This window comes from Otolemur garnettii, unplaced genomic scaffold, assembly GCF_000181295.1.
Source record: "Otolemur garnettii isolate 467f Iridium unplaced genomic scaffold, OtoGar3 scaffold00178, whole genome shotgun sequence".
Classification (NCBI taxonomy): Eukaryota; Metazoa; Chordata; class Mammalia; order Primates; family Galagidae; genus Otolemur; species Otolemur garnettii.
Genome location: NW_003852573.1, coordinates 2,722,769 through 2,736,248, shown reverse-complemented (window position 1 = coordinate 2,736,248; position 13,480 = coordinate 2,722,769). Strand labels below are relative to the sequence as shown.

At 36.6% G+C, this 13,480-nt stretch overlaps 1 protein-coding gene across 1 annotated transcript in view; it reads right to left on the bottom strand.

Moving 5' to 3' along the window:
- The window catches only part of PPP2R5A (protein phosphatase 2 regulatory subunit B'alpha), a 70,118-nt gene that overhangs the window by 25,848 nt on the left and 30,790 nt on the right, over positions 1-13,480 (bottom strand). Inside the window, exons 2-3 of the mRNA XM_003800522.2 lie at positions 7,062-7,258; positions 3,603-3,704 (exon numbers count right to left, since the gene is read on the bottom strand). Coding sequence (XP_003800570.1) covers positions 3,603-3,704; positions 7,062-7,258 — 299 coding nt within the window. The remainder of the gene's footprint in view (positions 1-3,602; positions 3,705-7,061; positions 7,259-13,480) is intronic.

Here is a 13,480-nt window from a genome sequence, read left to right as displayed (position 1 = left end):
GACAGAGCCTCAAGCTATGGCCCTGGGTAGAATGCCATGGCATCACGGCGCACAGCAACTTCCAACTCCTGGGCTTAAGCGATTCTCTTGCCTCAGCCTCCCAAGTAGCTGGGACCACAGGCGCCCACCACAACACCCGGCTATTTTTTGGTTGTACTTTAACAGGCCCCCGCCAGATTCGAACCTACCAGCTCTGGTGTATGTGGCTGGCACCTTAGCTGCTTGAGCTACAGGCGCCACCCAATGTCATTCTATTTTAAGCATTAGGCAAGAGTCCTTTGGACTTGGAAAGTTTTATTCTCTCCCTCAGAGAGTTCCTTATTTAAAATTAAGAAATATCTGTAAGCTGAAGGTACTTGGGTATTCTCAGAGAATTTTAACTAAACATTTGGGGTAATAAAAATAAAACTGAAAGTATATTGTCAAAAACAGGACCACAAATACTAGATATATAAGAGCATATGAAAAGAGAGCTCAGGAGTTTGAGGCTGAAGTAAGCTATGATTGTGCCACTTCAATCCAGCAAAGCATGACAGAACAAGACCCTGTCTCAAAAAAAAAACAAAAAACAAAAAAACAAAACACACAACTATTTAAACCAGCAAGAGAAAAATGACTAATCACATATATGATGAGATACTTTGATTAATAGCTGAGTTGTTGTCATCAGAAAACCATGGATACAAGACAAGTAGGATGAAATCTTCAAAGTGTTGAAAGAAAAAGACTGTTAGACAGTAATTCTATATCTAGTGAAACTCTCCTTTAAAAATCAAGGGGAGGCTCAGTGCCTATAGTTCAGCTTAGGGTGCTGGCCACGTGCACCAGAGCTGGTGGGTTTGAACATGGCCCAGCTTGGCTGGAGCCAGCTAAACAAACAACAGAATAGCTGTACATTGTGGTGGGTACCTGTAGTCCCAGCTACAAGGGAGGCTGACATAAGAGAATTGCTTGAGCCCAAAAGTTTGAGGTTGCTGTGAATTGTGCTGCTATGGCACTCTACTGAGGACAATATAGTGAGACTCTGTCTTAAAAAAAGGGGGGGGGGAATTAAGATGTTCCTGGATAAACACTGAGAGAATTTGTCCCTCGCCAACCCACTCCTATAAGAAATACTAAAGATAGGGCAGCACCTGTGGCTCAAAGGAGTAGGGCGCCGGCCCCATGTGCCAGAGGTAGCGGGTTCAAACCCAGCCCTGGCACAGTTTGCAAAAAAACAAACTACAAAAAAAAACTGCCAAAAAAAAAAAGAAATACTAAAGATAACCTAGTTTCTTGTACCTTGAATGAATCGCCAACAATTAAAAAAATAAGAAATACTAAAGAAATTCCTTCAGGCTGAAATGAAAGGACATTACATGGTATCTTGAATCCATACAGAGAAATAAAAAACATATGTAAATGTAAATACAAAGGTAAATATAAAAGACAGAACAAATATATTTTTACTCTTTTACGTTCCTCCTTTGCAAGGCGACTACATAAAGCATTAATTACAAAACTGTTTACTGACACATGATGTATAAAGATGTGATTTATATGACAAGACCACAAAAACAGGGAGAATGAATGGATGTATACTGGATCAAAGTTTTGTATACTGTTAAAATTAACTTAGTATTAAATCAAATTAGACTGTTTTAAAATGTTAACTGTAATCTCAGGACAACTAATAAAAAAACTCAAAAAATAATAAGGAAAATAAAACTGTACCTTAGAAAATACTTATTTAATACAAAAGAAGGCAGTAATAGAGAAGAATAAAAAAGACACAAGACACAGAAAACAAATAGCTAATTGGCATACATAAATCCTACATCATCAGCAATTACATTAAAGGTAAATGGATTAAACATGCCGATCGAGGCAGTGATTGTCAAAATTGTCTAAAAAACATGATCTTACTACATGCTGTTTACAAGACATTTTGGATTTCAGGAAACAAATAGATTCAAAGAGTAGAAAAGACACATCATGCAAACAGTGACCAAAAGAGAGCTGGAGTAGCTATACTAATCACACAAAATAAACTTTAACACAGAAATGTTACTAGAGACCAGGCATGGTGGCTCACACCTGTAATCCTAGCATTCTGGGAGGCTGAAGAGGGTGGATTGCCTGAACTCAGGAGTTCGAGACCAGCCTGAGCATGAGTGAGACCCCATTTCTAAAAAAAATAGCCAGATGCAAACTGGCTAAAAACTCACAAAATTAAAGAGAGATTAGCCAATTCAACTAACAGTTGGAGACTTCAACACCTCGCTTTCTTTCTTTCTTTTTTTTTTTTTTTTAGGTCTCTGTAAGTTCTGCTTTGTTTTTTATTAAGTCATTTTTGTACATAGATCATAAATACATTTATACCATTATAGGATTCAATGTGTTGATTATTTGTACAAATTGGAGTGCTTACATCCTACTAAGCAACAGAGCCTTCACCACTTTGACCCAATTACAGGATTAAGACATTTATGCTCTACACCTGATAGATCCACCTTGTACTTGCAATATGTTCCATAGGTGTGGTCCCCCTACCAAACCTCCCTCTATCGTCCCCCCGCCCCTCTCCTTCCCTCCTTTATCCTAACAACACCTCACTTTCAACAATGGACAGAACAGACAGAAGATCCACAAGGAAACAGATAACTTGAACAACACTATAAGCTAACAAGACCTTCTACAGAACATTCCATTCAGCATCAGAACACTCATTCTTCTCAAGCACACATAAAACAGTCTCCACAATAGACTACAGTATGCTAGAGGCCACAAAATGAATCTTCTCTAAACAAAATGGAATAAGATCAGAAATTAATAACAAGGAAATGTGGAAAAGTCTCAAATAGGTAGAAATTACACAATGCATTCCTCATGGATAATAACTCATGGATCAATGAAGAAAGCACATAGGAAATTAGAAAATATTTTGAGATGAATGAAACCAAAAACATATTACAACTTATGGGCATCAATGCTCAAATAAAAAAAACTTGTACATAAATGTTCTTAACAGCTCTAATCCAATAGCCAAAAGGTGAAGACAATTTAAATGTTCACCAACTAATAAGTGAATTAAAAAATATGGTATATCTATACAATGGGATATTATTCCTCCATAAAAAGGAACCAAGTACTGATATATGTTACATTTATGTATCCTAACATTATGATAAGTGGAAGAACCCAGACACAAAAGGCTGTATATTATATGATTCGATTTATATGAAAAATCCAGACTAGCCAAATACAGAGACAGAAAGCAGATTCATAGTTGTTGAGATGGGGGAATGGAGAGTTACTGCTAATGACAAGAGGGTTTCCATTTGGAATGATGAAAAAGTTCTGGAACTAGATAGTGGTAATGGTTGCACAGCATCATAAATCTACTTAATGCCACTGAATTGTACACTTTTAAATCAATTAAATGGCAAATGAATTTTATCACAATGAAAAAAATGGAAAACATTATTCTGGGATAAGAAAATGTTAAGAAACATTAAAAGTCAAATATTTTAAAGAGACACTCAGAATCTAAAGGACAGAATCATGAGTTATCCAGAATATCACATATGGAAAAACTGTCAATACATAATTATGCCCCTTACTTGTATGTGAGGCCAAGAGGCCTCAAGTGTGGGTTCATCCTCTTCTGGATCAAAATCTGGATTATCACTTGGAGGAAGAGTACGGAAGATGTTGGCACTGATCTGTAAAGAAAAATAAATTTGTTCTTTGTTGTATAATCGAATTCAGCAATGAGCATTTTTAAGATCATTTTATTGAAGAAATCTGTTAAGTTGTGGCTGTCAGCTTAGTTCAAAACCTATGAATCCCTTCAAGATACAAAGAAGGTAGGTGCTTTTGTTTGTCTTTTCTCTATCCAATAACTCTAACTTCCTCAGACCCCAAGCTACTGAAGAATACAGATTACCTCCGAATTCCTCTTCTTTAAATTACAGATTATTCTTTCCAAGCTCTGCTTAAAAAGAAAATAGGAGAGAAGAGTTGAGGGGAGAGAAGCAGAAGGAATTTAGGGGTAGGGAGAGGGAAAGGTAAAGTTACTAACTCCTCTACCCATCCCTAACTTGATTCCTTTCATCCTTTCTCCCATATTCTAACCAGCCCACATTCTATACTTATCTTCTAACTCAGAGTCTGGTAAAATTTATCTCCACTCTTATGGAAAGGAGGGAGAGGGTAGAATGCCTTCACTCTTATTATAGGCAGTTTATAAAGCTCTTGGTAATTTAATTTACTGTTATTTCATTTACTTTGACACTTTAAAAAAATAATTATCTCTCTGAAATTGGGTTGTGTTTTGAGATTCTTCGATTTTGATTTAGTGAAATACAGTATTTATAATTTCAGCCTTCACATGACCTTAGTACCAAGATAACTATACATTCTTATTCTCTAGCAAAGAAGAGAGTATGGTCCCAATCCACAATTCTTTTAAGAATGATGAACAGTCTGACAGACCAAATAGTTTAGTAAACATTTAAGGCCAAACTACTAAGGGACTCATCATTTTGGTAAACTATTTAGGGGGTAGAGGATAAGACAAAGGATGTTTGATGGCGCAAGCAAATTTCCAACTATTCTTAAGAAGTGGCATCTACAATAGGCAAGTAGCTGCTAATAGTCATCACTGTAACCACAAGAACCACAAGATGTAGTAAGTCATAACCCAGAATTTCATCAGTCAGAACTTGAAGCCAGTACCTGAGGACAAAGCCAATAAACAGTCTGAAGGACATCAATTTCACAAACAGGAGCAGAAAGTCATAGGGCTTAAAAAAGAAATGTATTCCATAAAGGCATCATTTGTCCTTAAGATCTTACTTCCTATTGTCAGTAGTAAAATTTAACCTTATAACTGCCAATAAAATTAACTGTGTATTTATTTGTTTACTTTTTGAGACAGAGTCTCACTGTGTCACCCTTGATAGAGTACCGTAGTGTCACAGCTCACAGCAACCTCAAACTCCTGGGCTGAAGCAATTTGCCTCAGCCTCCTAAGTAGCTGGACTACAGGCACCCGTCACAATGCCCGGCTATTTTTTGTTGCAGTTGTCATTGTTGTTCAGCTGGCCCAGGCTGGGTTCGAACCCACCAGCCTCGGTGCATGTGGCTTGGGCCACAACCACTGTGTTGCAGGCGCTTAGCCAATAATAAATATTTATAAAAGCTTTAAAGAACTAAACAAGTGAGATGGCTCAAGTCTTCTCTAGAAATTCAGTACCCAGAAATTTTAAAAAACCATAAAACACACATACCTTTTTACTTGGGCAAAGAAATTAAATCCCAGAATTCACTAATATATAGCAAATTATAGAAATTATTTGAGTACTTTCAATATCTGTCAACAACTTTATAAGATTAAAAATAGAATATCTTCCCTAGGATTTTCAAAATTCCTAAAATACGAACTATTTGAAATCAGTAACAGTGGGAAATACTGCTTTTTCCCCCTGAACTTTTTTTTAATGGTAAAACAAAACAAGCCCATCAATATTTAATATTTATATTCTCAAACTATCATTTCTCTTTTACTGTGTGGGGCATTTTAGAAAGCCAACTTCATTTTGATTAATGTTCTGTCTGTAGCTATCTTTAAAATTTTTTAAGGCTTCTATTTTCTTTAAAAACAAAAAACAACCCTAATTTCCTAAGTCCTTTTGACAGGTCTTTTACTATGATATGATGAAAGAAAACCCAACCAGAATATTAAGACCAAATTCATCTTTCCCACTATCTGACTCTTTTTCTTCAGAATATGTATTAGGCAAGAGGAGGCAAATGAAGGCAACTGTAGGTTCTATTTGCTATTGGTTTCTACACCCCAGTATAAATTTAAATTATAATATGTACTCAGCAACTCTCTAATTATTCCAGCTCAATTTTTTGTATTATATTTTGTTAGTATGCAACAAACTACATAAATCACAAATACTAAATATATTTCTACTACTTGATAGATAATCAAGTTGAATTACTAATAAATAGCAAATATCTTAAACAACAGTACTGCAATAAAGTTGGCAGTTGGGGGCGCTCATAGCTCAGTGGTTAGAGTACCATCCCCATGTAGCAGGGGTGACAGGATCAAACCTGGCCTGGACCTGCTAAATAAACAAACTTAAAAAAATAAAAATATAAAGTTGGCAGTAATTACTTTTTCATGAGATATTCCAAACATTTATTTATACATGCTATTCCTTGACTTCTTCAAGGTCCTAAGTTTCATCTAAACTGTTATACTTAACTCCTTTACCCACTGCTTAAATATGGAGATACATAGTTTTTCACTGGTCTTAATCTTCATTCTTTAGAAGTTCTTCATCACTGTTTACCTCCATGACATTAATGATCTATCAATCAGTATAATCTTGAGCTTACATCTTTCTCTTAAGCTTTAGATATGCTTTACCCAATATGGGAGGCACCAGGCATTGTGGTTACTTAGCCCTCAAACTCTTGAGACAGAGTCTCACTCTGTTTCCCTCGGTAGAGTGCCATTGCATCATAGCTCACAGCCACCTCAAACTCTTGGGCTTAAGCAATTCTCTTGCCTCAGCCTCCCAAGTAGCTGGTGCTTCCACAACACCTGGCTGTTTTTTAGAGACGGGGTCTTGCTTTTGCTCAGGCTGGTCTCAAACCCACGAGCTCAGGCAATCTACCTGCCTTGTCCTCCCAAGTGTTGGCATTACAGGCATGAGCCATCCCGCCTGGCCTCCTCAAATTCTTACGGGCAATGACAGCATTCCAGTGGAATGGATGGATAATCTTTTATCCATCCATTTTATGACACTGAAACTAAATCGATTGGGTTAACCCATTTTTTCTCAAATTTATCTTAGGTGCCTGTTTCTATTATTTATTGTGCCACAAAACAATTATATTTTACATAGCTAACATCCCTATGAGACCCCTTAATCTATTTTTAAAAACATTCTTTTGGGTATTATTATACATTTATTTAAAAATCAATCTCAACTCAAAATTATACCTCAGATATTACTTGAATTTATAGAAATCTGAGGAACATAAGTCTAGAAGCTTACCATTTTTACTATATCAGAATACGCTGATTCAACAATTACACCACGATTAGTTGAAACATACTCAACCAGTTCATTCAATGTGGCTCTTTTAATTTCTTTGCTCTTCAAATCTGAAACAGAGTCCATGAAATCAAACAGTATACAACACTGCTGCAACTTCTGACAGAAAAGCTCTTGTTGTTCATTTGAAGTGGCATCTATAAAAAACAAAACAAAACAAAAAAACTTAGACAACCCACTCAGAAGTTACCTTTATATCTATTCATTTTGTGTAAGTTATTCACATACATAAAACTTCTTATAGAAATTAAGTGGGAAATTTACCTATCTAATCCCATCATTCAGGGGTTTATACTGGACCTCTTTCATATTACCACAATCAATTTTTTTTAAAGAGACGGGCTCTCGCTGTGTTGCCCAGCCTTGACACCAACTCCTGGCTCTATAATCCTCTTGCCTCAGCTTCCCAAATAGTTGAGACACAGGTGTTCAGCACCACACCCAGATAATCACTAAATGCTACCGATTGTTTAGCATATCTAGAGTCTGTCTTTTTTTGTCATTCCCACTGCCATTTTAGACCCTCATCATCTCTCATCAATACTACAGCTCTACTTGCCTGGTCCTATAACCTACCACTCCTGACTTATCCTCCAAACTAGTTCACGATAAAATCTTGTTAGAATGTGAATCAGTATGACCATACGCCATACTTTTCAATGACGTTCCAATAACTAGAGAATAAAGTTCGAACTCCTCTGGATTATACACCAAGTGCAGATACTTACTGTCAGGAATCACGTCTCAACACTTTCTACCATACCACTTTACTTGGGCTAAACCATACTCCCTGTGGTTCCCTGAAGACCGTACACTGTTTCCTCCACCTAGAATGCCCTTCGTTCCACATTCTCACACTGTATCCACTTAATAAAGGTTCAGCAATAAGTCTCTTCTCAGAAACTTTCCTTATGGCACTGAAACTAAATTGATTGGGTTAATCCACTTTTACTCAAATTTATCTTAGGTGCAAATTTCTATTATTTATTGTGCCAGAACAATCACATAACTAACATCCCTATAAGACCCTAAAAGCAGGAACAGGAACCAAGTGATATTTACCTAGTTCTCTCTCTCTTTCTTTCTCTCTCTTCAATTATAGTACCTAGCACAATGGCTGGCACATAATAGGTACTCAAAAATGTTCACTGTTTTACCTTCTGCTTATTACAAAAATGTGGGCACATATTTAATAAATATATTAATTCCTTTTATTGCTGACATTTTAAAGAAACAAAAAATTTCGATTCTGAACTTTCACATCTATAAACAAGGAAGGACCTTCAATTAGTTCTATTACATACTTAAGTTTATTAAACTTGAGATTATATTTTTAAAATCACATATTTCAACACTGATATTTAGCTCAAGATATACAAACTAGCCCTCCATTCAAAACCACTACCTACTTTATATAAAGAGACAGGTAGAGGTTCGGCGCCTGTGGCTCAAGTGGCTAAGGCCTTGATACATATACACCTGAGCTGGTGGGTTCAAATCCAGCCTGGGCCCACCAAACAACAATGACGGCTGCGACCAAAAAATAGCCAGGCATTGTGGTAGGCACCTGTGGTCCTAGCTACTCGGGAGGCAGAAGCAGGAGAATCGTTTAAGCCCAGGAGTTGAAGGTTGCTGTGAGCTATGATGCCACAGCACTCTACCCAGGGCAACAGCTTAAGGCTCTGTCTCAAAAAAAAAAAAAAAAAAAGATACAGGTAGAAATCTCTTCATGAAGATGATAACCAAATCAAGATGGCCTACCTTTCTCATTTCTTTGGAGCAGAAAGCTAATAAAATTTCTCTACAACTATATTGAAGTTCCTGTCCTTAAAAAGCTGATTTAGATAAGGTACTACCAAAATGTGGCAGGTCAAATACTCTAGCCCACTTCCACACAGCCAGAAGACAAACTTAGCACATTTGTTTCACTGGTCAATTTTATTCATGGATAATTTAAAACATAATTTTTACAACAAAACAAATGTGAATATATTACAAAGAATGGAAAAATTCACTTAGCTTTTGAAGTAAAAATATGAAGACTCTAAATAAATTTTGAATTTACTGTAGCTTATTTGTGCCTGTGCCAGTAAAAACTTACAAGGTTATTTTACACTTACAAAGAACTTGTATAATACTCTGTGTTCCAGAATCAATGTCTCCCTGCTATGTGAAGGCTAAGGTCTACAACTATGAGTAACACTAAGAATCCATATAATACTGACAAGGAGTATAGTGACTTTACTGGCCACCATTTTGGTAAAGTTTTTGATTCAGGGTCACCTTTTATGGAACTGTTTTGAAGGAAGAACATTTGTTACATTTTAAAAAAAAAATCCAGTACATTTACAGCTATTTTTAATACCAAGTAATATGTTAAATAATTATCTTTACCCCAGAATTAAACTTCATTCTATTGGTAGTGAAAATTTAACACTATTTTAAAAACACTTTTTCTTTTCTTTTCTTTTTTTTTTGGAGACAGAGCCTCAAGCTATCACCCTGGGTAGAGTGCTGTGGCATCACAGCTCACAGCAACCTCAAGCTCCTGGGCTTAAGCGATTCTCTTGCCTCAGCCTCCTGAGTAGCTGGGATTACAGGCGCCCACCACAATGCCCAGCCATTTTGTGGTTGCAGTTGTCATTGCCTGACAGGCACAGGCTGGATTCAAACCCACCAGCTTCGGTGTATGAGGCTGGTGCCTTAGCCACTTGAGCTACAGGTGCCATCACGACTTTCTATATTCTATATGTTCACTACACTTGTTTATTCCAAAATGACCATTAGACATTGTAAGCAGAATATGTTCACTCTCTGAAAAGTCAGTTGTATTTTGAGTGGCCCTTTTCTGAAATCTTCTGTGTTTTTTCCCCTTTATAGTTAAAATGTTTATATGCATTTAATGTCAATAAATAGTATCTGCTAATACTGGTACTTCATTGATTTCAATGAATAAATAGATGTGTGCTTCATATTTAGTTTGAAAAACTAGAAGATGGCCACCTCTGCTTTTGGTAAGCTGCCTAATCATGCTAAACTTACCAGACAGCATAAGTATTCCACACTAGAGAAGAGGGTATGATGTTGGCTATAAGAATCCTTCTCAACCTATCCTGTATAGGAAATCCCCACAGTTCTCTCCGTAATATCTTTTTATATCTTTCTACTTCCAAAGACAGCCATATCTTTATTATAGTTTTATTTTATCTTTATTATAATATATGTTAATATATAATTGTAATTCATATACTTAAATTCCATTATAATGATGATTTGGGGGAAACAGATAACTATACCTTTAGAGGCCTAGTGCTAACAGAGTTTTAAAATATTTTTAGTGTTTTGTCCCGTAATGCTAAAAGTAATACAACTCATACAAGATCCCACTTCAATATGTGATCACCTTATATAGCCAGTCGTGTTCTCTCCTTCCTCCCACTACCACCTTCTCACAGTGTGAAAAACCAGTCCTCCTCTTAGTCTCTAAAGGCCATTGTCTTCATTCAAAATCTTTTCCCTACCTGAAATATTTTTACCTACATTTTCAAATCCTGCTTACCCCTTAAAAGCAAACTTAAATTCCACATTCTCCACAAAATTTCCTTCAGGTAGGTCAGGATACAAGACGTCTCCTCCAAACATCTATACTCATACCCTCAAATTATATATTTGAATGCCCATTATCTTTAGGCCTGTATTCAACAAATGTTTCTTTTCTCAATCACCATAAGATCTCAGGCTCCTCAGGGTAAGGATCATTCACTGAGCAGGGTTTCCCTTTTATTTCCTTTATATTTGGCATAGGGTATATGAAGAATTGCCAAATACTTATTTGATGCTTGAAAAAACTCTCCGAATTTTAAGAATAAAGATCATGCATTAAAAAACAGGATATTGAACAAGTTCAAAATTGGTGCTAGATATCAAAAGTGGAACAAATAATGAATCGTTATTGCATTATGGCTATGTTAAAGAATTGTTAACAATCATAGTTTTCAACAATCTACCCTGATGGAATTAAATGGATTAAATGAGGTAACAATTGTGAAAATAAATGCCCATTATTACAAAGCAGTATACAAATGGAGAACATTTTTTTTGTTATACCAGTCTTAGTAGCTTGTGGCTAACATGAATAAGACACCAAATGATTTTCAGGATTGGCAAGTACAGTCAAGCACCATATAACAAAGTTTTGGTCAATAGCAGACCACACAAATGATGGTGGTCCCATAAAACAATACCATATTTTTATTATACCTTTTCTATGTTTAAATACACAAATACCCACCAATATGTTACAACTGTCTACCGTATTTAGGGCAGTAACATGATGTACAGGCCTGTAGTAGGTCAGCGTAAGTGTATTTTATAGTGTTTGCACAATGACAAAATTGCCTAATGACAACATTTCTCAGGACATATCCCCATCATTAAGAAATATTTGAATGTGGTAGGTTTAAGAACATGTTAGACATAAAAGAGATGTCCTTTTACTGGGCACCTAACTCTTGGGTCTTCTCCAGAACGTTTTTCATAGCTTTTGCATGCTGCAATCCATTTCGCAGCCTAAAGATTTATTTAAATTTGTTTTTGTTTTTTCTTCCCCAGAACTATAGCTCAGCATTGCCTAATGCCTGGGTGGGACAGGTCACATCTGAATTTTCCCAAACAGTAGAAATATTTAAAAATCAGTTAACATTACAACTTCTTTCATTCTGGATTAAAATAGAAGTTCCCAATTCTCAATTATTTTTAGGTATTATGGGACAGACAAGTCTTTTCCTCTTTAACCTTTCCCATAAGTACATAACATTTACTGAGCAGTCTGGTATACTACATATTAAAACAGTACTACTGCTAACATTAGTACTTCATGCCAAAGATGACGTGTTTTATGTGTATTAGCTCCTTCAATTCTCTCACAATAATCCTTTGAAGCAAGTTCTGAAAGTTAGAGATGATCTCCTGCCTCCTAGAGGTTAGAAGCAGGTTGAAGAGATATAAAACATAAAAAAATACAGCTCGGTGTCCGTAGCACAGTGGTTACAGCGCCAGCCACATACACCAAGGGTGGTGGGTTCGAAGCTGGCTGGGCCAGCTAAACAACTGCAACAAAAAAAATAGCAGGGCATTGGGGCGGGTGCCTATAGTCTCAGCTACTTGGGAGGTTGAGGCAAGAGAATTGCTTAAGCCCAGGAGTTGGAGGTTGCTGTGAGCTGTGACACCATGGCATTCTACCATGGGCGACATAGTGAGACTCTGTCTCAAAAAAAAATAAATAATGCTAACAGGCAAAATGCAAAAGGTACTCACACACACACACACACACAGGTGACCCCCAAGTTACAAACAGACTGACATACAACTCACACTCACAAACCCTCTGGAGGCTATGGGCCTGACAATTAAGTTCACAAACTCATCCTATAAGAAAGGCTACATACCTCATTGCTGAATATCACTATTATCATCTTCCAAGTACTCCCCTGGGGAAGCTATGCACCCATGGCAGCACCTAGTCCACCCTTCAAAGCAATTTTGGAACTCTTTTATTTCTGGAATGACCAGAGAGCTGTCTAATTAACCTGATGTCCTAAATGTCTTCCTTTCAATATTTCTTTTAACTCTGGGTAAAGAAAAGAGTCATCAGGGCCAGATCAGGGAGTAAGGAGTGTGTTCTAATAGCATTATTTGTTTACTGGCTAAAAACTCCCTCATAGATAGTGCCAAATGAGCTGGTGCATTGTCATGATGCAAGAGCTATGAGTTGTTGGTGAAAGGTTCAGGTCCTTTTCAACTAACTTTTTCACACAACCTTTTCAGCACTTTTAAATAGTAAACTTGGTTAACTGTACAACTGGTACAAATTCATAAGCAACCCTCTGATATCAAAAAAAGGTTAGCAATAACATTTTGCAGAAACTTTCTGGTCAAGGAGAATGGCTGACCTCCATTGTGCACTTTGACGCTTTGTTTCAGGGTCATATTGGTACACCCACGTTTCATCACCAGTGATAACATGGCCCCAAACATGTCTTGCCCCTCCAAAAGGTCTTGGCAAATTTCAACTCTCCTTTACTTTAATTCATCAGTGAGCTCCTTCAGGACCATTTTTGCATATATGTTTTTCACGCCAAACCTTTTTCAGTTAAGATTTTCCTATCTGACTATCACTTATACCTGGTCTGCTATGCTTCTCACAGTCAGCTGATGATTCTGATGCACAACTTAATGCAATTTTGCAAGATTTTCATCAGTTCTGTAGGAATGGATGTCAATGACTCTTTTTCTCCTGTCAGAAAACATTTATTCCATTTGTACACTGCCATTTTTTTCACAGTATTATCCCCATAAAG